The sequence below is a fragment of the Aspergillus vadensis genome, assembly GCF_003184925.1.
Source record: "Aspergillus vadensis CBS 113365 unplaced genomic scaffold BO88scaffold_16, whole genome shotgun sequence".
Classification (NCBI taxonomy): Eukaryota; Fungi; Ascomycota; class Eurotiomycetes; order Eurotiales; family Aspergillaceae; genus Aspergillus; species Aspergillus vadensis.
In genome coordinates this window covers 632933-660074 of record NW_020292054.1, presented here as the reverse complement: position 1 = coordinate 660074, position 27142 = coordinate 632933, and the positions used below count along the sequence as shown (strand labels likewise).

Below are 27142 nucleotides of genomic sequence, written 5' to 3'. Positions count from 1 at the left end.
CCTAAGACATAACCAAACGATTCAACTTCGTTTGTATTCGGAAACCCCTCGAGTCCTTCAAAGACATCCATATCAAATGACGTCGCATCAAAGAGCATGAAGGGTCAACAGCAAGTGTATCGAGACGCGTGCCCGTGCTATTATACTCCATTGGTAAAGGTGCCGTGCCCGGGACACTTGTCAAGGAATGCTCCCCTACTGCAGTAGGCGTAGCTTGTGACTGATACATAATCCGGTCAAGTACTTCCAAGCACCGCGCTGCAGCCTGATTCTTCTGGCTCGGATTAGCCAGGCAGTCCCGCGATCTCTCGACTCCAGCAGATTCATTGACATACGCGATCGTGCAGCCATGTAATATCTGGACTCCTCTACCTTGGAGCCACCGGATACCACCCAGTCACCGATTCCCAGAACGACATATAAAATCAAGCGCCATGTGGAGTGAGGTGGTATACGATGGCGGTTCTGGTACTTCTCTCTGAACGTCTTTTCATGTAGAATGGGAAAGGATTTGTTATACCACCCGAAATAGGCGTCAAATGGAGGGTCCGTGAGGATGGCATTATCTAGTTCTCTCAGCATGTGCGGACTCGCTAACTTGGTCGAATCTGCAGGGCGTTGTCCTCTTCGAGCAACCAAAGGAGCAGGATGCTCGGGCAGTAAATCTGAGATGGTCTCCAGTATACATGACCCGGATGAGTTTCCGAAGACTCACCATCAATCTCGACCATACAGAATTTCTCAGGCCACTTACCTAAGTCCCCGGATTCTGCCCCTTCGCTTGGTAGTGATGCCATTCCATCGAGGGCTTGTTTGGCAGATGAGACGAGGTCATTGGACCCTCGTTCCATTCAAAATTCTCCAATGGGGTGGAACTTTTCGCACCAGGGCTTACGCATAGCAAGCTATTGTGGTCTGTTTCATTATTATCATGCCGCTGCTCAGCCCCTGGAGATGCCTTTAATGCTTCTTCGATGTCGATGTTCGGATCCAAATTCTGGGCAAGGGTCATCAACTTCTCACAGAGCTGCTCATTCTCTTCAATTTTCCTACCTACATGCTGAGAGCACGTTTTTATGGTACACAGGAGCCTACACTCACTTGCGAGTCAACAGTGTCCGTGGTGGTACACGCTCGAAGCGACATCGCTTTTTAGTCCTCGAGCAGTAAGAGCATGGGGCTGTTCCAGAATACTTGGCAATATACTATTAGTACGAAAATAGCTAGCAGTTCCTAGATTAGCTCTCAGGGCCATACCTTGCTCTTTTGTCTCTTGGAGCATGTCAGAACTGTAATGGCCACCTGGGATAGCCCTTAGGTATATGTTGGGTTCATTCTTACCCGGCACTCCACACACTACTTCTTGTTAGTCTAACGACAGGCTTCCTGCTAATGTGGCAGACTTACTGCCCGAAGCTCCTGTGTCTCTGATTTTAGTCTCATCCGTTTTGCCATGCTGGTGATTGATTTGTGGCAGGAATGCGTTACATCAACACAAGGTTTATACTCTAGTGATCGTTGTGGTCGGCCCGCAGGCGTCCGAAGACCCCGCTGGATCGATCCACGCAGGTTAGCTTCTGATCTAGAGATGTCAAAGACGCCGTTTTTGAGAGCTTATTTTGACGCTTAAGACGAGCAAAAAGGGTTATCCTGATATCTCACTTCATTACAAAGAGCCCCTCCCTCTGTCAATGTCTAAATTAGTCTTGGATAGCCCTGGGAAGATCAGTGTGATGTACTCCTGGATGCGGTTCTCTGATCGTTCATTCGCCGGTCTATCTATGGACATCTGCCACCTAGCTCACTGAAAAATCTTTGGTAGATACTCGCTCTCTTGACTAACAACCCTCAGATACTTAGCGTCGCAGTCAGTCTTTTGTGAAGAGGCCCGAACGGTGCAATTGCAACGTGATTGGCCGAAATCGTGGCGCTCAAGAGAGAGGATAAAGAAGTCGTGCGTCAGCACTAGCGATAGTGGCCGTTGCTCTGGCATCATGCGATCGGGAAAGAGTGTTTTTCCCCTGATTATATCCAGCTTATCAGAGTAGCATGATATCTCGAAGACACTGCGAATGATTGCTAGATTAGCGCCGTGCAACGCCGCAGAGTTATTACTACTTACTTAGATTTTAGATGTTAGGAATCAGTCCAATGACAGCCCGGGGGCTTACGCATGGAAACCACGAAGGATTTGCTACTAATCAGACTGCCCCCCCCAGTAAGAATCCCATGAGATCCAGGGGTTTTTAAAAGGCGCGACTGCCCAGCCTGGCACTCAGTCAAACTTTCCGAATTACCCATCTTCACAATATTCGACAACGCGTTGTCCGGCACGGTCGCATAGCGCACAGGCCGTTAATTGCAGGAGCTCGTCTCCGCTTCATCTATATCTTTGTGTTTGACAGTCCGGTCGGAAGTCGCCGGCATTCAATCGGCCTGCGTGTACAAATCGCAGGATTCACACAACATGGAGGCCAACTCTCCCAGCTTCGCGTCGCCGCTCGCTAGCGTTCGAGCCAGCAACTTGCCCATTCCCTCCCAATTCGAGGGTGTCGTTGATGCCATCAGCAATGCGAGCCCGTGGACTATCGCCTTAACCATTCTCGCAGTTCTTGTCGCTTATGACCAAAGTATGTCTTTTGATCGCTAATTATGATTCACTCGAATGATCCTAAGACGGCTTGCTTTTCAGTCATGTACCTCATAAACAAAGGCAACATTGTGGGCCCAGCCTTCAAGATACCCTTTATTGGACCATTCTTGGAGTCGGTCAACCCCAAGTTCGAGGAATATTATGCCAAATGGAAAAGTGGCCCGCTCAGTTGCGTGTCCGTCTTTCACAAGTTCGTTCCCCTGGCGCATACGGATCGTTAACATAGACCAGACTAATAAATCCCGGTCCAGGTTCGTCGTGATTGCCTCAACCCGTGATTTGGCTAGGAAAGTGTTCAACTCCCCGACCTACGTGAAGCCCTGCGTCGTGGATGTCGCTCATAAGCTCCTGGGGAAGGAGAACTTTGTCTTTATGGATGGGAAACCACATGTGGATTTCCGCAAGGGCCTCAACGGCCTTTTCACAAGGAAGGCACTGCAGTCTTACCTCCCCGGTCAGGAGGGTGTCTATAATCAGTACTTCGAGCGCTTCCTTGACATCACGCAAAAAGCCGGCGGCAAGCCAGTGCCCTTTATGCCCGAGTTTCGCGAATTGATGTGCGCCGTATCGCTCCGCACATTCTGCGGCTATTATATTTCCGACGAGGCTGTGAAGAAAATCTCTGATGACTATTATCTGATCACAGAGGCAATGGAGCTGGTCAACTTTCCTATTATTCTGCCTTTCACAAAGGCATGGTATGGTAAGAAGGCGAGTGATATGGTCATGGCCGAGTTTTGCCAGGCCAGTGCAAAGAGCAAGGTCTGTATGGCAGCCGGCAAAGAACCCACTTGTATTATGGACGCGTGGGTCAAGAATATTCTGGCCTCAAAGCAATGGGTTGAAGCTGAAGCCAAGGGAATGCCAATGGAGAACATGGAAAAGCCATCTCCTCTGCTACGTGATTTCGCGGATTGGGAGATCGCTCAGACAGTGCTCGCATTCTTGTTTGCTTCCCAGGATGCTACCAGCAGCGCAGCCACCTGGCTCTTTCAAACAATGGCACAACGCCCCGACGTGCTCGATCGAGTGCGTGAGGAAAATCATAAGGTCCGTAACGGTAACGTCCATGCTGAGGTTGACTTGGACCAACTCGAGTCGATGACCTATACCCGTGCGGTCGTCAGGGAGCTTCTGCGGTACCGACCTCCCGTGATCATGGTACCTTATATGGCGAAGAAGCCGTTCCCAATCACTGACTCCTACACTGTCCCTAAAGGTGAGCCTTATAACACGAACCATAGACCTTAGCCGGTGCTAACTAGTGACAGGAGCGATGGTTATCCCCACCACGTACCTTGCCCTCCGGGACGAGGAGGTATACGAGAACCCTGACGAATTCAATCCTGAGCGTTATTATACCGGGGATGCTGAGGAGAAGGGAAAGAATAACTATCTCGTGTTTGGAACGGGTCCACATGTATGCATTGGACAGCACTATGCGCAGCTCAATCTGGTGCTGCTCATCGGCAAAGCCTCGTTGCTGCTGGACTGGAAGCACCACGCGACCCCGCTATCGGAGGAAATCAAGGTCTTCGCAACCATCTTTCCCAAGGTAAGTGACCAGTGAGAAAGCAAAAGTTGCAAGTACTAACTATCGGTCAGGATGACTGCCCGTTGACATTTCATGAGAGGAAGTGGTAAACTAGAGTGACGGTTAATGGAAAAGAGAGGAGGGGCGGACGCTCACTGCCGTTTGACTCGTTTGTACAGAATTCACAATAGTTACCAAATTAGTATATTTAAAGCCAATCTAATTTCCCAGCTATACCTTCCACCAGTCAATTTGCCAAAGAATTGGTATGTGTAATGCTTTCTACTAACTGCCGTCGGTTTGAATTATACAAAACCCTTACATCTTCAGATCTTATCATATCATCCTTATATTGAATCTCAATAGTACTCCGTTATGCAGATATCCCAAACTCCCAACCAACAACTAGAATACCAGACCTCCACCTATCCACCAAATAAGTCTTCGTTAGCTACTATGCCACGACACCTTCCTCGTCATATAAATATAATGGAAAGAACTTACCATCAACCACAATATCCACCCCATTCAGATAACTCCCTCCAACATCACTACACAAAAGCACCACCGGCCCCGTCAACTCCTGCGGCGACCCCATACGCCGCATAGGATTGCGATCAGCCCATACCGCACGATGACCCGACAGCTGATCACCCTCGTTCAGAACCGTATCCATATACCCAGGCGAGATGGAGTTGACGTAAATACCATACTGCGCCCATTCAGCGGCGAGACAGCTCTTCATATGAAGAATACTGGCTTTGGAGATATTGTATGCTAGCTGAGGCTGGGGGTAGTTAACGCGGTGGCCGCTGATAGAGGCAATCAAGACAATTTTTCCGCCTGTTTTACGGGAGATCATGTGTCTGGTTTATAGTTATTATGAGTTGTTGAAGTGCAAGTCTAGGTGACCTTACCTTGCAACAGTCTGCGCCATGATCCAGCTTCCTGTTGCGTTTACGTCTTGCATTCTCTTGTAATCGTCTAGGGTCATGTCGATTGACGGGACGCAGTTGACTATTCCTGCGAAGCAGCATAAGATTCTCAAATCGCCGAGACGGTCTATGGCTGATTGAACTGCGGATTGGACTTCTGCTTCGATAGTCACGTTGCAGGGTATGGTTACGACGTTGGTGTTGGGGAAATCATTCTGAATGGCTGAGATGTGCTCTTTGCTCTTTGTGAGGGATGTGGGTAGGTCTAGGAGAGCTAGGCCTTGTAGACCGTGCTCGAGGAGTGCTCGAGCTGAGGTGAGTGCTAGGGCACCGGCGCCGCCGGTGACTATACACTGCCTTAGCCCATTTGGTTTTTACTCTTTGCTAAGAAAAGAGAAGAGAGACGGCGAGATGAAATGACATACAGATGGCATTGCCCTTCACTGCGAATCTCTGTCTCGCGTTGTCGGCTGCACTGTTACTCGACGGGAAAGGCGCAGGGGGTGGCGTGAGAGATGACTGAGGGTCAAGCTCTCCTAGTTGCATCCAAGGGATTGCAGGAGTATCTGAGTTGGATCCCATAGTGATTATAGTGAAGTCTTATTCTATCAGGTAACTAAGTGATGAGTGGAGCCCAGGTTATAGAGATTTAACGACGTCGACTGAGATGATGAGAGTGGGGTGAATGTTTGATAACTGGGTTCTGGGTATCAACTCAAAAAGGCAAATTATGCGCGGTGGTTCTAGGGTGTTTTCTTTTAACCATTAAGGTGTCTGCTTGAACCTACTACTGGTTCTCGGCTACCTGTCGACCGATGGGGTTTGGGGTGGAGTGCAGATGCACCGGGCTAAGCCCCGAGCGGGAAGATTGGATGCGGGGACTCCGGCGGGATGCGGAGGTTGTCCGATTATGTCCGAATGGCCACCAATACAATGCTTCGGTTGTCTGTCGCCCGAGACCTCTTCTGCCTTCTCTTTATCCGTTGGAATGAAGTCAACAGGCTCGCCATGAATGATTAAAGCTCGGAACGGGCGGAGTCTGAAGCAGATGATCAAAGATGGATTCGAAACGCCAGCTTGATCGCATGTTGTTGGTTCGACGTTTGTGTACTCAACCAACCCCGGATAGACTTCATTGGTTGGAGGACTTGGTCGGACCACAGTTACCCGAATAAGTATATCATGATGATTGAGATCAACTCCTGGCTCCTTCTAAGAGAGTGGGGCAACCAGGTTCAAGTTTCAAAGGACCAGTATTTGTTGGTGCGACCCCGCCATATCTGGTCGCGTGAAGTGAAAGAAGAGAAGCAGCAACCATCAAGGTAGATACCGTTCCAAGGAAAAATATCTTAAAAGGGTATGGGGTACCTTTCATTCTTCTAATTGTCAAGCTTCAACTTTCGATACTCCCGGTTGAACCAGACTTGAATACTTTTCATTTACTGCGGTTGTTACCTGTCACCTCTATTCAAGATGTCTATGAGCGTAGCCGAGTGTGCCCCGGTCCGTGAGGGATACCCTCGCCCGTTCCCAAACACACCAACAAATGTGTTGGCACAGATGCGTCTGAGCGGAAAGGTTGTCGTGATCACAGGAGCTGCAGATGGTATCGGCTACGCAGTGGCTGAAGCCATGGCTGAAGCTAATGCCGATATTGCCATGTGGTACAACTCGTAAGCTATGCCTTTTCTAGCATCGGAAACAAGATTCCACATCCAACAAAATCACGATAGGAATGATGCAGCCGTTGCGAAAGCGCAAGCACTGGCTTCTGCTCATGGGATAAGAGCTATTGCTTACAAGGTCGACGGTAAGGGTTACTTGTCATGCGTTCTAAAAGGCCTGGGACACTAATATTCCCAGTTTCGGATGCGGATGCCGTTCAACAAGCAATTGCAGATGTCGCTAAAGACTTTGGCAAGATCGATGTTTTTATCGCAAACGCCGGTAAGATGCAATTTCTGTCGCACAGTGCATTACATCGCTAACATTCTAAACAGGAATGGCTATTTCCAAGCCTCTCCTGGAGCAAACGCTGGAGGAATATCGGAAGCAGATGTCGGTGAACGGTAAGATACTTCCTCCTTTGCTGTAAACTAGATGCTGATGAGGGTATACAGTCGATGGCGTTCTCTACTGCGCCAAATATGTTGGAGAGGTATTCAAACAACAAGGCTTCGGTAACCTGATCATCACCTCTAGCATGAGTGGTCATATTGTCAACGTCCCCGTTGATCAACCCGTCTACAATGGCAGCAAGGCCTTCGTGACGCACTTTGGAAAATCACTTGCTCGCGAGTGGAGAGAGTTCGCCCGTGTCAACATTGTCTCTCCTGGCTTTTTCGATACCAAGATGGGTGCCAGTCCGCAAACGGTCAACGAAGCCTATCGAATGGCGCCGCTTGGGAGACAGGGCCATGTGAAGGAGATTAAGGGATTGTATTTGTATCTCGCCAGTGACGCGTCTACATTCATGACGGGCAGTGATGTCCTCATTGACGGTGGTTACGTGCTACCATGAGTCAAACATGCTGCCACTTTGCTGCTGATAGTACTATTGATAGTCTGTTTATTTATCAAGCTGGATGCTATGTGATAGACTAGTTCTAGCTAGTGCTCCACAATGTTTGATATATTTGAGAAATATATTTCGGCTGGACCATTACTTACCACTGCTAGTTTCGAATGGCAGAAGGACGTCGATTGCATTCACGTCCCCTAAACCACATCAGATGCTCGACTAGCAGTTATAGAATAATTTACTAAGCTACTTTAGAAGACAAATGTCAGTGCAAAACAGACGAAACAGAAGACCAAAAGAGTACTCATCGGCCAGCTGTGCATAAATTGTTATGATGACTAATATAGCACTAGCAGAGTGGATAATGTGTGGGCACGTGCATTGAACGTCATTGGGCCCAAAGCGGCAAGGCGGCGCAAATCTCGGTGATTATCAATAATTAATTCTGCTTCGGCGCTGAGGGGCAACAATTGAAGACTCATCCCGACTCATCCACTCTTCCCCATCTCATTTACCTTCACTCGCTCGTGTGGATTAATCTCTTCCACCCAGATAAATATTTACAAGTGTCAACTGGGATAGCCACTTGTTCTCCGATACCCAGCGGTCGCAGCATTTGAGATTGTGCCCCGCTTCGTCCATCCCACAATCATTTAACGACCTCTACACGACACTTTCTTTCATCGTGATACCCCTGCGTTGTTTCGCCGATTTTATTCAAGATGGACGGCCCTGCATCTTCCCTCCCCTACACCTGCAACACTTGCCTTGTCGCTTTCCGCGGCAGCGATGCGCAGCGGGTGCACATGCGCACTGACTGGCAGTAAGTTTCTTCATATAACCACTGGATAAGCCTACACGAACTGATCACCTCTGTATCAGCTTGTATAATATGAAGCGTCGCATTGCCTCTCTTCCCCCAGTCTCTCAGGAAACCTTCAACGAAAAGGTGCTTGCCGCCAAAGCCACCACCACTGCCGCGGCCGCCAAGGCATCGTTCGAGACGACCTGCGTCGCTTGCCAGAAGACCTTCTACAGCGAGAACTCCTACCAGAACCATATCAAGAGCTCTAAGCACAAGGCCCGCGAGGCCCGCATGAGCCGGGAAAACGCCGACGAGTCGTCCTCTGTCATGAGCTCCACCTTCTCCCTGGGAGAACCTATCAACAAGCCCCGCGTTGGAGAGTCCGAGGTTAACAAGGTCGCCGAGACCCTCAAGGATGCTACCATCAAGGAAGAGAGCAATGAAGACGAGGAGATGTCTGATGATGGATTCTTTGCGTCTCGTTGTCTCTTCTGTCTGCAGAAGTCGGACAATGTTGAAGAAAACACCGAGCACATGTTCAAGACCCACGGCATGTTCATTCCCGAGAAGGACTACCTCGTTGACATTGAGGGTCTTCTCCACTACCTGTGGCGCAAGATCAACGAGAACAGCGAATGCACCTACTGCCATATGATCCGCAACACCCCCGAAGGCATCCGCACCCACATGAAGGACAAGGGCCACTGCATGATTGCTTTCGAGTCTGAGGCCGAGCAGATCGAGATTGGCCAGTACTACGACTTCCGCAGCACTTACTCAGACGACGAAGAGTGGGAGTCCACCGGCAGCGAGACACATGAGGAAGGAGGCGTCAAGGTAGACGGCGAAGACGAGGGATGGGAGACAGACGCCTCATCCATGGACGAGGACGAGGACGACCTCGACAACCGTAAGCGCGCGCCCGTCGTCTACGCCACCGACTACGAGCTGCATCTGCCCTCCGGTCGCAGCGTCGGTCACCGCTCCCTCGCCAAATACTACCGCCAGAACCTGCACAACTACCCCACCGCAGAGGAGCGTGCCGAACGCCAACTTGCCATCGAGAACGGCGAGATCGAGGAAGAGGAGCCGAAGCCTCGTGGCCGCAACCTCAACCGTGCGCTTATCACCCGTGCCAATGGCGGTACTGGTATGATTGGAACGACAGATTCCCAGAAGAGGGACGTGATGATCAGCGAGCGCAAGGAACGCCAGAGAGCCATGCGACAAGAGCAGCGCTTCACGGCACGGGTCAACCGGCAAGCCAACCACCAGAAACACTTCAGAGTAAGCTTACCGCCCGAGATTGTTTTGATCTTCATGATACTAATGAGATGGTATAGGATCCTCTCCTGCAATGATCTCATACATTTCGTCTTCTTGCATCGTATGTTGATGAGTCTATGAATTATTTCAGGCTGTTTGTTTCTTGGGTTTAGTTTCTGCATTGCCGTGCTGCTGGCATCGTCTTGTTTATGGAGTTGTGGTTGGGTCCATGCACATACTTTATGATAAAAGTAGGGTGAATAGAGATTTTCTGGACATACTGCGTACAGTAGACACTTTCCTAGTAGAACCAAACTAGTCAACATCAGCAAAATGCCACGTAGAACCAGACAGCCTATCTACCGAAAGCCTGAAGAATAACAATCATCAAATCATGTCAAGTCGAGTTACTAATAATGAAGATAGAAAAAAACTACAAGACCAAAAATAAATATCTGTGCATCATCCGTGAATCGAACACGGGCCTCATCGATGGCAACGATGAATTCTACCACTAGACCAATGATGCTACTTGATATGAGATGTTGCATTCTATGCCTATATGACTGACTCATGCTGTGTATCGAACCCACCAGTCCGCGACAGCTATCTATACCATTCCACAAACCATTCATATTACACTACACATCCAGACTAGATCTGCTATGATGGTAATGATCATGATATTGAATGATACTCTGCTACCATGGACGGACAACTAAATGAATAAATACCACTCCAATAGCAAGCATCTTATCTCGTACGATAAATGTACGTAACGTAAGTAGTATATGGTCTCGGTTCTTTTAACACACACTTGTCTCGGCGATCTACATAGTATACGTAGGGAGATACAAACCCATATAATTCAGACTATATGAGTTTATTGAACTAGTACTTGGTACTTAGTGTTCAGAGTCCTTATGAGGTGGGAGCTATACCGAGAATAGATCAATTGAGGATATCATGTCATATTACATATTACCTATTAGATTGATAAGTGTATACTACGGATTAAAGCCCAGCTATGTTCCTGAATATGTTCAGGGATCATCCCCGTTCAACCCCTCTTCTTACGTATGGGTGGGAAGGAAGGTAGTAGACCTGATTGGAGGTGGAGCAGTAGCATCAGTTCAGGACGAGATGAGAAAGGGGGGGGAAGGGGAGAAGGAGAATCAAGTGTAATAGAAAGCCACGATGCGTGGTATCCCTGAATTGTTATCATCCCTATTAAGGGACCTTACTATATTACATACTATTATCCATCATGTGGGCCTGATCTCCCGTGGACTGACTCGGGGAATTATTTTGTATCATGGATCGGATGATTGAGGGTTTATGGTTGTATTCCTGGTTTACTACTATTCCTGTGGGTATAGTCGGCATTCTACATGAGAATACATAGCATGGCTGGGACGCTAGTTAGCGTATTATTCCCCCAGTCGTGAGATGAGATGCTAAACGGATAGTGACTCTTCCGTTATCTGTAAATGCAAGTAGGGGCAATAGGTCGGTGTTACAGTCTATGCAAGGACCTATCAGGAGAACGCCATTCCTTAAAGATACTACTGAACACAAATCTCATCTACACCGCCAGACCCCTCAATGCAACGACAAGTGTCAAGCGACCAGGTATTGGCACGCAGGGTCGGCTATGCATGGAAAATGAATATATGGTGGAAAGGAAAGAAATACATCGGTTCCTCGGAAGCATGTACATCACACACGACCAGCTGTTCAGTCGTACTTGTGTACAGGCTAAATTTTTGCAACGTAACAACAACTATCCACATGTCGCCCTGTCGCTCTGGCCAGCAGAACACTCGGAGCGTCTGAAATTATCTTGGTTATTGCGACAGTAGAGGGGTATTTTCGCCCGATTCCCCGTTCTTCGGGCCTTGTCCGCGCTTTCTGCGACGACGGCGTTTCTTATTTCCGGCGGACTGATTATTTCCCAGGTCGACAATCTCGCCTTCCTGGCGGACAGGGAACTCTGGATTTTCGCTCGTTCTCGGTCGTTCAGATTCAGATGAGCTGGTGCTTGTGGTATGGAGCACAACCTTGCGGATGCCGTTGACATCGACCACCTGCTCTGTGATGCTACCACTGCGAGCCGGGCCTCGGTGAAGGTAACTGCCCGGCTTGAGATGCTCGGATTGCGAGTCGATGGACCGGGCACTGCCGGTTCGACTGCCCGCTGACCGAGGGTGATCATCCTGTTCTTCATGGACCGGTTCGGGTATCGATATCGGGAGACCATCCTTCGTCTGAGTACCGGCATCGGCCGGCGGATTGGAGTGGTTCATCGTGCCATATCCCGCACGGACCGCATACACCCCATCACGGGCGTCCATACCGCTCTGTACAAGTCCGGCGCCGATACCGCCCTGCAAGCCGATGGAATTATGTCTAGGTTGTACATCGGACATACTCTGGCTGGATTCAAGATCGGTCTGTCCGGATCGGGATGGCGAGGCACTCCGTTTGATCTTCACATTCTGGTATCGAGTTTGGCGCGGTCGGCTGGCCAAGTTTGATGGACCCAGGTGCTTCAAATGCTGTCTGATCTCATCCGTGGCCCCACGATGCGTGAACAAGCCGTCCGTCGAGTCAGAGTTCTTATCCGAGGTGGGCCGACGGAGCTGGAACCGGGGCAAGGGGGCCTCTACGGAAAGCCGGCGATGGTCCTTTGGGGCCCCATTGGGCGGCGCAGGGAACTCGTTGTCCACCTCGACAAGAGTGGTCTCAGCCGGAAGCATGGGAGGGTCCTCCACAATCCGGCCCTTGGGAACGCGGGACTTGGGAGCAGGAGCCATACGGCGGATAGCCTTGTGCACATCCACGAAGACATCGGACTCGTCGATGATTTCCCTACGAAGTGTAAGTCAGCATTGCTCGGTCCTTTTGGGGCTTGTGTGGTACGTACTCTCCGATGAGCTCCTCAATCACATCTTCCAGGGTGACCACACCCAAAGCGCCGCGATCCTCACTCGGATACTCCGACACTAATACCATGTGGGACTTGCCCTCTTGGAAGAAGTTGACAATATCCAGACAGCTTGTCTCCGGGCGGGTTTCGGGAAGCGTGGCCAGAGCAAAGTCCCGCACGCGCTTGCAATCTTCGGGGTCATAGGTGATCAACATTTTGACCAACAGCATGCCGACGAAGTTCATCGGGTTATCCGGAGCGTGAATGGGAATACGGGAGTATCCCTGCGACAGAATCAAGTCCATTGTGTTTTCGTCCAGGATGGTGTCGGCGGACATGGTGAAGACGTCTTCCATTGGGGTCATGATGCTGCCCACTGCCTTGTCCTTGAGGTCAAGAACAGCGCTGATGATGGTGACTTCATCGGAGTTGAGCTGTTCACCGGCTTCACCCAAGGTTTTGTGCAGCGTCACCAGGGTCTTGAGACCAGCCTTCTTGTAGATGGTGCCGTGATCCTCACCCAACAGCTTATCGAGCAGCTTCGCGACCGGGTAGGCGACGGGAGACATGAGGTACATGAGCGCTAGGACACATGGAGCCATCCAGGCCCCAATGGGGAGACCGTAACGGACACATATCGACTGGGGGACGATTTCGCCGAAAATGACTAGACGCGACAGAGGGAATTATGGTAAGCAAGGATGCGAAGGCCAAGAAGAGGGATTTTTCGGGCATACCAATCAAGACGGTACTGCCGAGCACCGCAGGCCAGCCACCGCCAAGTGAGCGGTCGAGCACGATTGGAAGCGTCTCGTTGGTGATCACGTTGCTGAGCAGCAGGGTGACGAGGACCCAGTGCTTTCCTCGCTGCAACAGCTTCAGGACACTTGCGGCATTTTTGCGTTCGGAACCTTCACCGGAGGTCTGAATGACTTGTAGGTAGACTTCATCCTGTTTGGTGGAGAAAGGAAGCCATCAGCGTCATTGCACAGGAGCATGAAAAAAGGTCTGATTGTGAGATTGGAGTTACCTGTCCCATCAAGGCGATGGTCAAACCGGCGAACGCACCACCGCTGAGAACGAGGGCGGCGGCGACACCTAGGTACAGCCATAGACTGGGGTCACTGGGGGGTTTCGGGTCGACATCGGAGTTGATGATAAAAGTTGGGGCGGCGGAGATGACGGGCAGGTTGGCAACAGCCAAGAAGCAGAGCTTTGCTAAACCAAGGACGAGAGGCCGGGCGGCCAGGATACGCGTGGCAGAGGATATAGCCATCACCGAAGGGCAATGGAAGGAGGGTGGAAAAAAAGAAAGAAAAAGACAAGAAAGGCCCGAAGGCTACCAGAGGGGCATATTTGAGGAAAGACGACGACAGAGGAGAGAAAGGGTACGTACGAAATCGGGGGGCGGCTAAGCTGAATTGGGGGCGGGAAGACAGAAAGATGGATGGAAACGACGAAGTGGTAACCACTCCGAGTAAAGGTTCTGCTGCTTGCTTGCTTTGCTTAGTGGCTGGCGGCGTAATCGGAACAATTGATCAGTGCGGGTGGGTGAGTAGTGTGTCTGGCCACTGGCCACTGCGTGACGTCGCCTACTTTTAGCACTTACATTAGTACGTAGGGACTAGGTAGGGCTATGTCCTCCACCAAATCCATCCTTCATTATATCATTCTTTTTACTGGCTTATACTTGTTTTATTTCCCTCAACGAGGAGGATGGTGGAGGGTTCTCTAATTGATTGACAGGTTGGTGTCAAATAACTCACAATTCCTGCGTGATTATTATCCTCCCATCAATTGAGTCTGGTGCTCACTTCTCAGAGATAGCACTGGTCACTAGACACACACGTCTGACAAGTCCACACCCGTTTCTAGTACTACTTCTGAGCAGTACGGAGTAACTATTTCGAGGGCTCCATCATTTCTGCTACTGCGAAGGTCCTCATCTTCCCGCCTCCCGACGGATGATCCCGGAGGCCCCCATCGAGTGCTTCCCGGTGTCCAATGAGATCAGCTACTAAATGCTGAGGTAAGAGATGAGTCATTCTAGTCCAATGATTCTAGACTACTGTAACTAGTAAGGTAGTTGACTCGAATAACTACGTAGTAGATAGGTAGTAGTCATGAAGGCATCGATATGGTCAAGTGGTGATCTTCTAGCAGATACTGGAGATATGTTCTGGACTGATTATTAATTTGCAGCTATACATATGGAGGTCTAGTAGGTAAATCTTACAACTACTACTCCTGCAGCGGACTATATCAGAGAGATATAGACTTTGATTTTCTATGTGTATACCCAGTAGCAGGAAAGAGGTATACCGTAAAGCTACACAATACTTACGGTTCTTATCTAAGAATATCTTTCTTGCTGTCCCTACAGTAAGTGCAATAAGAAAAACAAATGCTACCGAGTATTTTCTATGCTGCTAGCTTCTTCTATAAAATTCTACAGTTTGTGTGACTTGAAGATATGATTAGTGACTTTCTTTGACGATTTGCGCAACAATGTACTAGTAATACTGCCTTTCCTAACATAATAGATAGGTAAGCACACGCCGATCTCAATGACCGCGCTGAACAGTTGTTTAATCAGTGTAGGCTCTGACATGATCGGCAACGATCGAAGCAGAGAATAAAAGGAATTACTATTACATCGATATGAGTATTGAAATTCCATCAACAGCACTGGGAGTAGCTGAAGATGGTATATTCTGTGCTCTGGCAAACCGACTAATTTGTCATTTCAGTAGTTGCCTCGATACAAAATTCCACTGCTGCCTGACTTGTCTGGTTCGTAGCAGTTATTATGACCTCCAGCAATCCCCATATACTATAGGACTACCGTAGTGTAGAACCCAGTTATCACGCTTCATATATACTAGCAGATGCCGTAGCACCGTTCTAATTGAGCGTCTGAGCAATCTTCTGAATCGTGACTACGAAGCATACCCTATCCTATCTTGTCTTTCCTACCAGCAATTGCGTAAGCCTGCACTCAACACTTCACCTAACCTAGACCATAGGCTAGTGAAATGGCCGCCAGACCCGAAGGTGAAGGCGTCGCTGTGAAAGTTGCCGAATTGACTTTTTGCGCGGCAATTCCCATTATTCGTGTTGAATTCCCGCGTGTAGTCCCGTCATTGCCCATGCCAAATGGGAACTTCCTGAGCCCTCCACGGCATTTCCCATATGCGTAGACTCGTAGACTCACTACCAGCGGAATATAGCTTCTAACCACTTACCTTTTAATGGAGATATCCGAGACTTACCTGCAGCGCCATGCCTATATAATCTGGCGCTTCTCGCCTCTCTTCTCTCCCACTTCAGTCCAGTTCTCTTCTCTCTCCTAAACCGTCACTCATTCCCTCCCGTATTGTGGTGGTAAAGCCTGCCATTCACCTTCAGTAACGAAGCTGCTGACCCAGTCACCGTAGTAACACTCACTGCCAACAGCTTCATTCACTGGACGGTCAGTCTCCTGCCCCCCCAGGACTCTCTGGCCCGCCCACCATGTCTTCCCCTTCCCCCCCTCCTCTTCTCCCCTTCTTCCTCTTCCTCTTCCTCCTCCAACGAACTTTACCAAGATCCGATCCTCCTTAACTTCGTTGACACTTACAGTGTTTAGCAAAGCTTATCGCGGAATCATCTTCTTCGTATCTTCGTTGACATCTTCCTGTGCTTATTCCAAAGTACAAACCGCTTCTTAAAGCTTCTCTTCAAGGTTTGAGCTCCAGACCTACTACCGTTAGAATCTCGTAAACAACAAACTCACACTGTACAGTATGTTCACCATGATGTCTCCTACGGAACAGGTCCTCGTGTACGGAAGGACCCTGAACCCGGAGTACGAGTCATTAGACATGCTCGACTTGACTGCAGGACTGGACACCGTCTTTGCAGCTCTTATTCTCTTCTTCTTCGTCGCCGTAAATTGGCACACCATCACCTCTGGCATCTCGTTCGGGGCCAAGCTGCTTGCAGCCGTTATCTCTCCCCTCGAATTCCTCGTCGCGTGCGCTGACGCGGCTAAGAGATGGATGGTCCAGAGCCAGATGGGTCGTCGCCTTTCCGACCTCCGTAACTGGTATTTCCCTGCCCGTCGTCCCATCGCCATGATCTCGCGGGTTTATGTCACAATCGTCACTTTGATGTGGACGAGTCAAGATCTTCTGACGCCCGGCTACCATGTCCTGTATGGCATGGCTGATGGTATGGGACCCGCAGGCTGGGACCACTGGGAGTACTGCCTGAACCTGGGTCGTGGTTCTCCGGCAGGCCGGTGGTCCAGCAGTCGGCGGCTCCAGGGATTCCATTGTGACGGAGTCGACCTCGGCGTGGAGTTGTTTTCTGTCTGGGAAGACTACGTCCCAACGTTCAGCGTTGGAGATGATATTGAACACCTCCAGATTTTCCGTTTCGTCTGTTTGGTTTTGGCCCTCGCCAGCATTCTTGCCGGGGCTGTTATCGCTATCCGTCATTCTTCTCCTGTCAAGGCCATTGAGACGCTTTGCAGCTGGACATGTTCGAAGTCCAAGAACGGTCCTGAAGATGAGGCACAGCACCAAGATACAGCGTTGCTCGAGCAAGTTGGACTTCTTTCGGCCAGGATTGGCACTTATGAAGCAATGCTGGATGAGGTACGAGGCCAGCTGGCCGCCAAAACCGAGCAGGCGAACGGACTGGAGGTGCGCTTTGACGAACTTCGGTCGAGAAATCAGATGCTGGTTGCACGTTGCGAAGAGGACAAGGTTGCCCAGCAAGAGAACCTGATCGCCGGTCTTCGTCAAGAGCTAGATCGGGTCAACTGTCGCCTCATAATGGCTAACGGAAGAGCGCGGGGGGCGCAGTACAAGTCTGACTCACGGGAGCAGACTCTCACCAACCGTGTCGCCGAGCTAGAGGAGCAGCTGGCTCGCAAGAGTGATGAAGCGAATGCCAACTCTCGCGGCATTATTGAATCGCTTCAAGCAGACCTCCGTAATCGGACCGATGAGCTCAACGCCATGGCGCGCCGTGTAGAAGCCGTTGAAGCTCTGGCCGAGAGGACCTGCGACATTGAAAAGCTCCGTGTGACAGAGGAGGAGGGTCTCCGCAAGGATGCAGAGATCTCTAGACTCCAGGAACTACTTCAGGTTCAGGAGCAGCAGTCTTACGAGCGGGCGAGGGAACTTAGCATCGTCGAAGACCAGCTTTCCAAGCAAGAAGTTGAGATCCTGGACCTGGGCGCAAAAATCAAGGCCTACGAGGCAGCACCCCAGGTGCAGGCCACGGAGCCTAACGCCGCAGAGATCCGTGAACTGGAAGGAAAACTTCGGTTTTTCCAGGCACAGTGTCACACGCAAGCAGCACAACTCGGAACCGCGGAAGCACAAGTGAATGTTCTGCAGGCCCAGCTCGAGGGATACTCGGAGCAGCTCCGGATCGCAGAGGCCCAGCACGTAAAGCTGGAGGCAGAGGGTAGCGCAAAGCAAGCAGAGATCGAATTCATGTCGCAACAGTACGACACACTCTTTGCCGAGCATTTCCACCTTACTGGACAGCATAAGAACCTTTCTGAACAGCATGAGAAGCTGCAGAGTGCATTCAAAGGGGACGATGCTGCCCAGGAAATCCTGGGGCTGCGGGCCGAGATCGAGTCTCTGAAATCTGCTTTGGATAGGAACAGCGCGGCCCAGGAAACCCTGAATCTCCGGGTGGAGGTCAACGCGGTGAAGGCGGTCGCCGAAGAGAAGGTGAGGGAAGCCGAGGCGAAAGCGACAGAAGCCGAGCAGAAGATGATGGAGGCTGAGGGGGTCGCGAATTTTCTCCGGCAAGCCGACGAAGGGCATCGCAAGACAATGAAAAGTCTCAAAGACGCCTACGATAAGGAAGTGGAGAGATACGATGACGAGGTCGCGGCGGAACGTGCGGCTGCCGACGAGGCTCGGAAGCAGGTGAAGGGCCTGGAGGAGGAACTCAAGGAGATGTCGCGGCAAGTCGGCATCGCCTCCAGGGATGCTCAGCGTTTCCGGGAGCAGAAGGAGGGCACCGAGGCGGAGAGAGACAAGCTCACGGGCGTCAATGACGTCCTTGAGCACCGTCTGAAGTTCTGGGAGAACAGCGAGAGTATGCAAACGATCCCCAAGCGCCGTACGGGCGACTTGGGGTCTCTTGCGACGGCTCTGGACGAGGCCAGGGTCGAAATCTCCAGGCAGCAGACCGAAATCAACGGTCTGCGTGCCAAACTCCAAGCTCAGACGGAGTCCGCCGCCTCAGCCGCTTCTGCTCCCTCCGACCAGGCCCTTCAAGACAGCGTCAACCATTTGCGACAGGCCTTGGAGGTCGAGAAAAGACAGCGAACCGAGGACCAGGTTCGCTGGGGCCGGCAGGTCCAAGAGTTGCAGCAGGAAAACCAGCGGCTGCGGGTTTCCATCTCCAGCGCCGGCCTGGGTCGCGGCCGCGGTCGTGGTCGTGGCCGAGGTGGTTGACGCTGTCGCCTGTCTTCGGGGCCTTCATGCCCCATCATCTTCGAATCGGCTTCCCTGGTGTGAGAGTGAGAGTGACTGAGTGGGGCAGGGGGGAGAGAGAGAAAGATACTAATGACAATTGAACTCAAAAGGACAATCCGACTTGCGACGGGCCTCGCCAGGATTTCGGTATGAAAAGCTCGGGATACTGGCAGCCTGCTATATACAGGCTACTACCACTACTACTCAACAGGCAGCGCAATGATCGGATGAGATCATCATTGGCAGGGACACAAGGAACGATCGACAATCCAGAATATGGGAATAAGGCAGAGCAATTGAAAGTCTAAACCGGGTGGAGGTGTTCGTGAGATGGCCACTCCGTATAGAGGGAGTGAGTTATCGATAATCAATCAGCAATGGAAAGGGAAGCGAAAGGTGTGGATCACGGGGTTTGTCGGGGAAAAGGTCCGTGACTGGCAGCGATAACGGATTCTCTTCCCTTTTCATCCTCTTCAACTTCATCCCAAAAGAACCACAATTATTTCAACGGCCGGCTGGCATTAATTTGGGGGCACCTGCGGGAGAGGAGAGGATCCTATCAGATCCACGCAGCGAGTAAGTACTTATCCCTCATGACCAATGGATTGGGAAATTGATCCGAACTAACACTCAATAGTGGCCAGTAGTTCTCAACAAGCGCCGCGCTGTTTCATTCCCTCCCTTCCGTGCGTGTTTCACCTTGGGCCACCAAACCATGGCTGACCCCGTTCTTCATTCCACCATTTCCACCAATTGCTCCACATTCTTCCATGCAAGCCCCCCTCCATTATCATACAATCCCGCCGACTCTCTTTTTTTCTCGCGTGGATTGCTCGGCTTCGACCCTCAAGGGGTTCGCATTTTCCCTGTGAACTGTCGTTCGTTTCTACGCCAAAATACCTCGTCTTTCCTTATTTCCATTGTGGCCGATATTTCGTCTCATTTTCTGTCTCTCTCTCTCTCTCCCTCTCCCCTGTCCTTATCAGCAATTGCAATCGGTGTTGTAACCGCAGCAGCACGCGCCAGGACCCCCCTTCCCCTATCTTGGCACGTTCGCCCTACCCACTGAAGCTAGCCGCCAACGTCGCAGTTCAAGCGTCACCATAACCTTTTACAACAGTTCAATGGCTATTCAAAATGGGTCCGCAGTGATTGACAGGTCGCTCGTTTGACCTCGAACTCCAGCAATCTCTCAGCGGTTATGCGCGATTGTTGTCGATAGTCGCTGGCCGTACTGCTGACGCTTTCTCTCTTTCCTTGGCGCGGTCTCGTACATAACAATTTCGAGATCCTGGCTTCCTCTCACTCTCACACTACACTCTCACTCTTTACTCTTCGCTCTCGTTGCGACCTCGACTTCGCCCGGCTGGACCGACGAAGCATCACTCTTTTTTTTTGTTGAGACCGTCTCCCTTCACCTTCTTTTAACTCATTGTGTACTGGCGATACCGGATTGGTTATCGGCATGTTTTGTTCTGGAGACAGGGAGAAAGGGCCCGTGGCCTTGGAGGAACAGTGGGACTACATTGTGAGCTCAATGCCTGAAATGGTCTTCCTATGGAAATGCGGCAGACGCTGACTGTTTGCAGAACCTCGATGACTTTAAATCAGAGTCCTGTCTATCCCCGTTCTCATACTTCTTTCTCTACGTCTTCCTTCTTATCTCCATAGCCGTGTACGGAGTCGACACTTTTACCGCCGTCAATCTTCTTGCTTTCTCACGATGGGCGGGCCAAATTGAGCCGGCGATTCCTTTCAAGATTTCGCGATGGATCTTCGCCGTTTGCATCATCATCTCTTTCGCCCTCTTGATCTACCGATGGTTGCGCGCCATTCGTGCAATCCGCTCCGGGAGTATCGCTCAGAGCTACCTCGACTCTCTCGCTGTGCGCGTTCAAAGTATTCGAATGGGAAGCAACGGTCGCGGTTGGAGGCGATTCCTCGTGTTCGGCGAGCTAACCAAAAGTAAGAAGGGCGCTGAATACGTCGCCCTCTTCGCTTACTTTGCTTTTGAGTGTAAGTTGACCACTGCTCTTCTTGCAAACACATGTTGACCTATCTAGCTTGGCTGAGCACTCTTTTTGCCGACGGCCCACGACAAGTCGTTAACGCCATTACCCTATACTCAGTGATGCAAATGGACCTTCTTCCTGGAGGCAGCAACACAACCGACGAGGGCGGATCCACAGCTTCGCAATTCTTCTACAACATCAAGGTGCTGGCGGAGGATAACACCGAACGTGCGGTTGTCCTGATCGGAATGCTATTCACCTTGATCATATGGGTCTTGTCAATGCTCAAATTGATCCTGGCTGTCGTACTCTACCTTATCTTTCTCTTCCACCATATCCCTTCGGAGGATGGGTCATTGAAGGCTTATTGCAAACGAAAAATTAACAGCCGGCTCACTCGTATTGTCCGGAGGAAAGTCAACAAAGCTTTGGCTAAAGGCGTGGCCCTGCAAGATCGGAAACCGACCAATCCAAACATGGGTCTAGACAAACGGCCTACTCTCCCCTCACTGGGTGCTGGCGATGACGACAAGACACCTATTGTCACCACGATCTCGCGCACTACCACACAAACCACTCTTCCGGCTTACTCTTCACGTCCTGGGACAGCTGCTCCAGATCGCAATCCTACCTTGCCAGATGTTGGCGCTTTCAATGATAAACCTGGGTTGAGCCGAACAATGACCGAATCTTCAGCATATTCTGATGCGGCTTCGTTGTCAGGAAGCACCGCTGTATCAGCATACAGCCCACTGGATCGGCATGGTACGCCGGCACCACCAGTGCCACCAGTGCCACCACTTCCGAAGCACGGCCCTGCCCCGATGCCACGCTCTCAGACTCCGAGGATGCCACAGAATTTCAACCAAGCGCCTGCGCAACCTGGATACAATAGCCCAATGGAGCGGTCATCACCGGCGCCATCTATGCCGCGCACCCAGACCCCGATGTCACGTTCAGACTTCACCCCAGCGCCTCGTCTGCCCGGTCAGCAGCCGGGACCCGTACCGCGTTTGCAGACTCCAGTATCGCGGCAAGGGTTTACACCCACACCTTCAGCTCCTGGATACGGCCCGATTGACAGGGCGTCTCCAGCGCCCCAAATGCCACGAACACAAACACCCGTCTCAAACTACACCCCTGGCCCCGGGTACAGCCAGGTTGACCGTGCCTCCCCCGCACCGCAAGTTTTGCGCAACCAAACACCCGTGTCGCGTTCTAATTTTACACCGGCTCCTGGGTATGGGCCAAACATCCCCGGAACACGAGGTCCTGGCGAAGGGTACAGGCCATTGGAAACATACCAACCTCAACACGATCCTTATGGTCCTCCATCTAGCACTCCTTTCCGTCCATACAGTCCCGCAATTGATCCAAACTCTCGTTCTTTAACTCCCGCGTCTGCCTTCCCTGGTGATAGAGCAGCAGCCCGAACCTATTCACCCTTCAACCAGCCTGGCGCAACCCCCTATCCAGCTCAAGAAAACGAATACCCGCTGCGATCATTCAGTCCTGCTACTCACAATGGTCTTCGCTCTCCCCCAGCCGCCGCCCCGGCCGACACCCTGGGTAGGACGTTGTCGCCAGTCAATGCAGCTAATGGGGACGGCTATGTGGCGTTCAGTCCTGTAGCCAATGCGTCGCCCTCGCCTTTCGCTACCCACGCTATTTCGGCAAACGATGGATACAGCCATGAATACAGCCATGGTCATCCGGAAGCTCGGGACTATGACATGCCACACAGCTCCTATAACTCACATGAAGAGCCTCAGAGTGGTTATGTAGCATTCAGTCCTGCAGCCGATGCGTCGCACTCGCCCTTTGCTAGTGACGCAATCTCGGCACACCACGAAGCCAGCCATGAACATCTAGATCACCTGGACAATAACATGCCACATGACTATAGCTCCCATGGAGAGCCTGAGAGTGGCTATGCTGCATACCACCCCACTGCTAAATCACCGTCCTCCGAATTGAACCATGCTTCTCCGTTCGAAGATCATGACGAACATATCAATTCCGCCCATGTGTCCACAGGAAGACCAACTTCGGAGTCCCACGAAACGTCGCAACAGCATGATAACTATGTTGCTTACAAACCTTCCGCTGGTAATGAGTCCTCGTTTGAGGGACATGCCGAGACGCATGAGAACGTCGAAATGCATACCGGCGCTGACGTTGCGAACAACTCGGACGAACACCGTGTGTCGAACGAATCGCATGATGTGCTACAGTCTCACTACAACCATGATAATCCTACCACTTCGTCCAGGAAGTCGTCCGAGTTCGAAATCTCTTCACAAGGACACCACGAACAAGCGACTGCAGAGCAGATGCATGGATTAGAAGTCAGGCCTGTTTCTCCGCTGAGCTTGGGCGACTTAACGCATGCCAATGATGGCTTTGAAACTTTCAATCCCTCCGTCAGTTCGCCTGCGCGAACAGAGACCGAACATAGACCTTCAAATTACCACACACAAACAAGTGCGACTGTCGAAAACCCGTTCGAGGACTCCGACCGCCAAAAAACAAGACCCTCAGAAGGGTACAGGGCCTTTAGTCCTTTCGTGACATCACCCGCTACACCCACACTCCCAAACATCGCGCCCTACCAACACAATGGTCAATCACCATCAAGGACGATGTCTCCTCAAGGCGAGACTTCACACGTGAAGCCATATCGGCCTGACTACATTTAAAATATTCTCTTCGCTCACTAGCTGGACTTCTTCATGATAATAGGAGAGCTGGCTGTACTTTCTGTTACGATTGCATTCTACCAAAGAGCAAAAGCTCACGAGTTGTTAAATACCCTTTGTTTTCCCCAATCTTCATGTTCTTAACGTTTTGTATCTCCAGTTGGGTACTCTAATCAGAGACAACCCAGGAGACCTTTCTTCAAGCCCATGGCTGACTAACTTTGTACATACCCAGATGAATTATCTCACATACAATGTTAACTCAATTACTACCCATCCCATAATCACAACAGTAAACATCATTAACCATCCCATCTCAACCAAACCTACATACATACATACATACACACCCTCCCCAACCCCATAAAGCAGAATCTACCTCCACGTATCAACAACCGTCTCCCCACTCCCACATTCAGGCACAGTATACTCCCTATTCGGATCACTTTCCCAAGTAACACTCCCATCCTCCTCGACCTTAATAAACTTATACTCGAAGGTCGTCCCCACCGGCAACGACACAGTAACATACCATTCGGGGTTACTCGAGGTATAATCATTCGCGGACAACTTCACCGCGTCACTTGTATCCCACTCCCCGAGCTGGGAGATAGATCCGCTCAGGTAGACTTCTTCGCCGTAGGTGGTGGTTACGAGTTCTTCGAAGGTGATGGGGAGGGTGGTGCTTGTTGCGGTGCATGATGAAGAGGATGTTGTGGTTTTAGATGTGGAGGTGGAGGTAGCCGTGGAAGATGAGGTAGTTGTGGTTGTAGTTGTGCTACCACTCCCCCCACAAAGCGAGGAACTATCAACCACCGAAGCAGGCAGAAGAACCCTGGGTAATCCCGACGCCATCGGCACGGGGATATCCCCGTTCGAGTCCACCGTCACGGACGTGCAGGTGTACGCTTCGATGAGCTCCGTGCCGGACGTGTAGCCGCTTCCGCTGAGGGTGAGGGTGTAGCTGCTTCCTGAGGAGCCTTTGTTGGAGAGGATGGTGATGATTTGGCTGCCGGAGGAGCCTTTGCGCATTGCGAGGGTGTTGCTGTCTGTGTAGATTGGGTCGTTCTATTGCATCGTTATATTTGTGTTAGAATGGGGGTTGAGTTCTAGGTAGGGGGAAAGAAAGGGGAAAAGGCGAACCGCGTAGGTAATGTAATCCGAGTCCGCTGAGATAGCTAGTTTGCGGATCGCGTTCGTGGTGGCTATCCAGGTGTAGAGCTCCGCGGAGGTGTCGTAGCTTGATAGCCAGGTCGCTTCGCGGTTGTAGGGCACGTCGCCGCCGGAGTAGTGTTGTTCTTCGCCGGCGTAGACGATGGGAATGCCGTCGGAGAGGAAGATGTAGCTGAGGACGTTTTTGGCTTGGGAGTAGTCGGATGTGTAGCTTCGCTTGTTAGTGGGGGTCATTGTGAAAGGGAAGAGGAAGGAAAGGAAAGGGGCATACGAGGCGAAACGGGGGTTGTCGTGGTTTTCGATAAAGTTGCCCAGGAGGGTCGGATCGGAGCAGTCGCTGGCGACGGATTTGATCATGTTGTAGAGGTCGCTGATGCTGCCGCTGGAGGATTCGAAGGCGTAGAGGAGTTGCCAGTAGCTGCAGCAATTGAGTTAGTGATGATTTAGAAAGGTGGAAGGGGGGATGTACATTGGGTAGTTAAGAACGCCATCTAGATAGTCTTGGTACGGGCAGTCGAGAGCAGGGTCGCCGTTGTCGACTTCACCGACGCAGTAGACTCCTGCTGCTTCTTGGTAGCCGGGGAAGAAGTCTGGTTCCACTTCGAGGACACTGTCGATGCGGAGGCCGTCGACTGAGAGTTTGATTTAGTATGTGACGTGATGGATTGGTTTGGGGTCGCACCTGAGTAGTTGGATACCAGGTCGGCTACCCAGTCATACCAAATTGTTCTCACGGCGGTTTCGGTGGTGTTCAAGTCTGGCAGAGACACAATGGTGTCACCCTCCCAACAATCTTGAACCATGGTCAAGTTGTCCCAATCTGTGATGAGGCAGTATGGATGGAAGTAGGAGGAGGAGTCGAAGGGGTCAAAGACGCTGTAATCCACATCGTCGCCGTTGCCTGCGTAGCCCTGGTACAGTCATCGTTAGTATTGGAGTTAACTGATGTAGAGGTGAAGCAGCACTTACCATGTGGTTGGGGACAACGTCGACCATGAGGTACATTCCACGGGCGTGAAGAGCATCCGAGAGGGACTTCAGGTCATCTGCCGTGCCGAAGTTGGAGTTCACATCGTATCTGTCAAGTCAGCGGCAGTCTGCAAGTAAGCGTACGACTTGGAAGAAAATGAACGCATACATCTTCTGCTGCCAGTATCCATGGTAGGCTTCACCATCTGAAGTATCCTGGGGCAGCTGCTCAGTGATAGGCGAGATCCAGATAGCTGTGAATCCCATGCCCTGGATATAGTCCAGCTGCAGCAACAGTCAGAGCGCGCACAGCATGAATAGACTAAAATGTAGAACAAACATGGTTGATGATTCCTTGCCAACTTCCGCCACAATAGATCTATCCAGGTCAGTATGTGAATAAAAAAGAACTGGAATACCATACTTGGTCTCCCGTATCGCACGTAGCTGTAGTCGAATTGTCCGTCCTACCGAACCGATCCGTCAAAAGAAAGTAGATGGACTGAGTGCGCCATTCTGCAGCTGACAGCCCAAGGGCCAGCTTCCCGAAAAGGGACACAGAAAGGGCAAGGCTTGAAGTCGACACTCTCATAGCTGCGTATTAATGTCCGACGAAGCGACAGAAAGTGTCCCAGGCACAGCCTGACTATCCGAGAACTCTGTTCCTGATAACCATTATTAAATATTCCCTTCAGCATGGCCCCAGCACGATGAGCACCTTGCAAGGCAGATCAACCCACCTACTACCCTTCTGATCACATCTGATGCTTGATGGATGCCAAGTGAAGCCGGCAATTAATCCATCAGCCAGGAACGGGCGTATACAGAGTCTCTCATTGGTCAGAACTCCGATCAGTTCGGGGGCCAGGATTTAATCCTGGTCCCCTTAATTGTTGCAGAACAACAAATCTCCGACACGGACTACTCATTGTTAGCTAAATACGCCCCTTAATGGGAGAAGAGTCAAGGCCAAACCTTGTTCTGACTCGTGGAGAACGGGACGGATTTCTCGGGGCGTGATATGCCGGGTGAACAGGGTAAGCTGCAGGTTACCCGTTAGGGCGCCTCGCTTGGCGAAGCGAGATGAATTCCTGCAGACTACCCGGGTCGACGCCATAGGGCCCTATGGGTGCGGAGAAGATAGATTAAACTTAT

General features: G+C 51.0%; 9 protein-coding genes and 1 non-coding gene across 10 annotated transcripts; 5 read left to right on the top strand and 5 right to left on the bottom strand.

Moving 5' to 3' along the window:
• Nucleotides 1–195: 195 nt before the first annotated feature.
• BO88DRAFT_416680 (fungal specific transcription factor domain-containing protein) lies at nucleotides 196–1455 on the bottom strand (the record flags this gene model as incomplete). Its single annotated transcript, XM_025708265.1, has 6 exons — nucleotides 196–665; nucleotides 716–841; nucleotides 886–1049; nucleotides 1102–1205; nucleotides 1258–1302; nucleotides 1408–1455. 6 exons carry the CDS (start codon nucleotides 1453–1455, stop codon nucleotides 196–198), a joined length of 957 nt encoding a protein of 318 aa, XP_025561522.1.
• Nucleotides 1456–2296: 841 nt separating this feature from the next.
• On the top strand, nucleotides 2297–4413 carry BO88DRAFT_391451 (cytochrome P450). The gene is made up of 5 exons (XM_025705007.1): nucleotides 2297–2630; nucleotides 2693–2843; nucleotides 2905–3872; nucleotides 3925–4208; nucleotides 4259–4413. The coding sequence occupies exons 1-5, from the start codon at nucleotides 2468–2470 to the stop codon at nucleotides 4295–4297; spliced, it is 1605 nt and encodes a 534-aa protein (XP_025561521.1). The 5' UTR covers nucleotides 2297–2467; the 3' UTR covers nucleotides 4298–4413.
• BO88DRAFT_406071 (oxidoreductase, short chain dehydrogenase/reductase family) lies at nucleotides 4414–5829 on the bottom strand. The gene is made up of 4 exons (XM_025707061.1): nucleotides 5548–5829; nucleotides 5105–5468; nucleotides 4692–5053; nucleotides 4414–4612 (listed from the first exon to the last, which is right to left on the bottom strand). The coding sequence occupies exons 1-4, from the start codon at nucleotides 5702–5704 to the stop codon at nucleotides 4593–4595; spliced, it is 903 nt and encodes a 300-aa protein (XP_025561520.1). The 5' UTR covers nucleotides 5705–5829; the 3' UTR covers nucleotides 4414–4592.
• Nucleotides 5830–6595: 766 nt separating this feature from the next.
• BO88DRAFT_391445 (short chain dehydrogenase) lies at nucleotides 6596–7805 on the top strand (the record flags this gene model as incomplete). Its single annotated transcript, XM_025705006.1, has 5 exons — nucleotides 6596–6795; nucleotides 6856–6932; nucleotides 6986–7069; nucleotides 7123–7191; nucleotides 7243–7805. 5 exons carry the CDS (start codon nucleotides 6596–6598, stop codon nucleotides 7641–7643), a joined length of 831 nt encoding a protein of 276 aa, XP_025561519.1. The 3' UTR covers nucleotides 7644–7805.
• A 281-nt stretch (nucleotides 7806–8086) lies between these two features.
• On the top strand, nucleotides 8087–9935 carry BO88DRAFT_406068 (putative C2H2 finger domain protein). Its single transcript, XM_025707060.1, has 3 exons — nucleotides 8087–8466; nucleotides 8526–9735; nucleotides 9792–9935. The coding sequence occupies exons 1-3, from the start codon at nucleotides 8366–8368 to the stop codon at nucleotides 9807–9809; spliced, it is 1329 nt and encodes a 442-aa protein (XP_025561518.1). The 5' UTR covers nucleotides 8087–8365; the 3' UTR covers nucleotides 9810–9935.
• Nucleotides 9936–10172: 237 nt separating this feature from the next.
• Nucleotides 10173–10243, bottom strand: BO88DRAFT_t183. Its single transcript has one exon. It is a non-coding gene; the product is annotated as a tRNA-Gly (tRNA).
• Nucleotides 10244–11067: 824 nt separating this feature from the next.
• Nucleotides 11068–14104, bottom strand: BO88DRAFT_406067 (putative DUF21 and CBS domain protein (Mam3)). Its single transcript, XM_025707059.1, has 4 exons — nucleotides 13674–14104; nucleotides 13381–13594; nucleotides 12641–13310; nucleotides 11068–12585 (listed from the first exon to the last, which is right to left on the bottom strand). The coding sequence occupies exons 1-4, from the start codon at nucleotides 13917–13919 to the stop codon at nucleotides 11562–11564; spliced, it is 2154 nt and encodes a 717-aa protein (XP_025561517.1). The 5' UTR covers nucleotides 13920–14104; the 3' UTR covers nucleotides 11068–11561.
• A 2091-nt stretch (nucleotides 14105–16195) lies between these two features.
• BO88DRAFT_444904 (uncharacterized protein) lies at nucleotides 16196–19464 on the top strand. Its single transcript, XM_025710156.1, has one exon. It carries the CDS (start codon nucleotides 16429–16431, stop codon nucleotides 19111–19113), a length of 2685 nt encoding a protein of 894 aa, XP_025561516.1. The 5' UTR covers nucleotides 16196–16428; the 3' UTR covers nucleotides 19114–19464.
• A 2766-nt stretch (nucleotides 19465–22230) lies between these two features.
• On the top strand, nucleotides 22231–24115 carry BO88DRAFT_406066 (uncharacterized protein). Its single transcript, XM_025707058.1, has one exon. The coding sequence runs from the start codon at nucleotides 22250–22252 to the stop codon at nucleotides 23843–23845; it is 1596 nt and encodes a 531-aa protein (XP_025561515.1). The 5' UTR covers nucleotides 22231–22249; the 3' UTR covers nucleotides 23846–24115.
• Nucleotides 24116–24220: 105 nt separating this feature from the next.
• On the bottom strand, nucleotides 24221–26579 carry BO88DRAFT_391431 (putative alpha-amylase; the record flags this gene model as incomplete). The annotated part of the gene is made up of 9 exons (XM_025705005.1): nucleotides 24221–24913; nucleotides 24989–25229; nucleotides 25290–25436; nucleotides 25488–25650; nucleotides 25701–25929; nucleotides 25988–26096; nucleotides 26157–26272; nucleotides 26328–26366; nucleotides 26412–26579. 9 exons carry the CDS (start codon nucleotides 26577–26579, stop codon nucleotides 24221–24223), a joined length of 1905 nt encoding a protein of 634 aa, XP_025561514.1.
• Nucleotides 26580–27142: the final 563 nt, after the last annotated feature.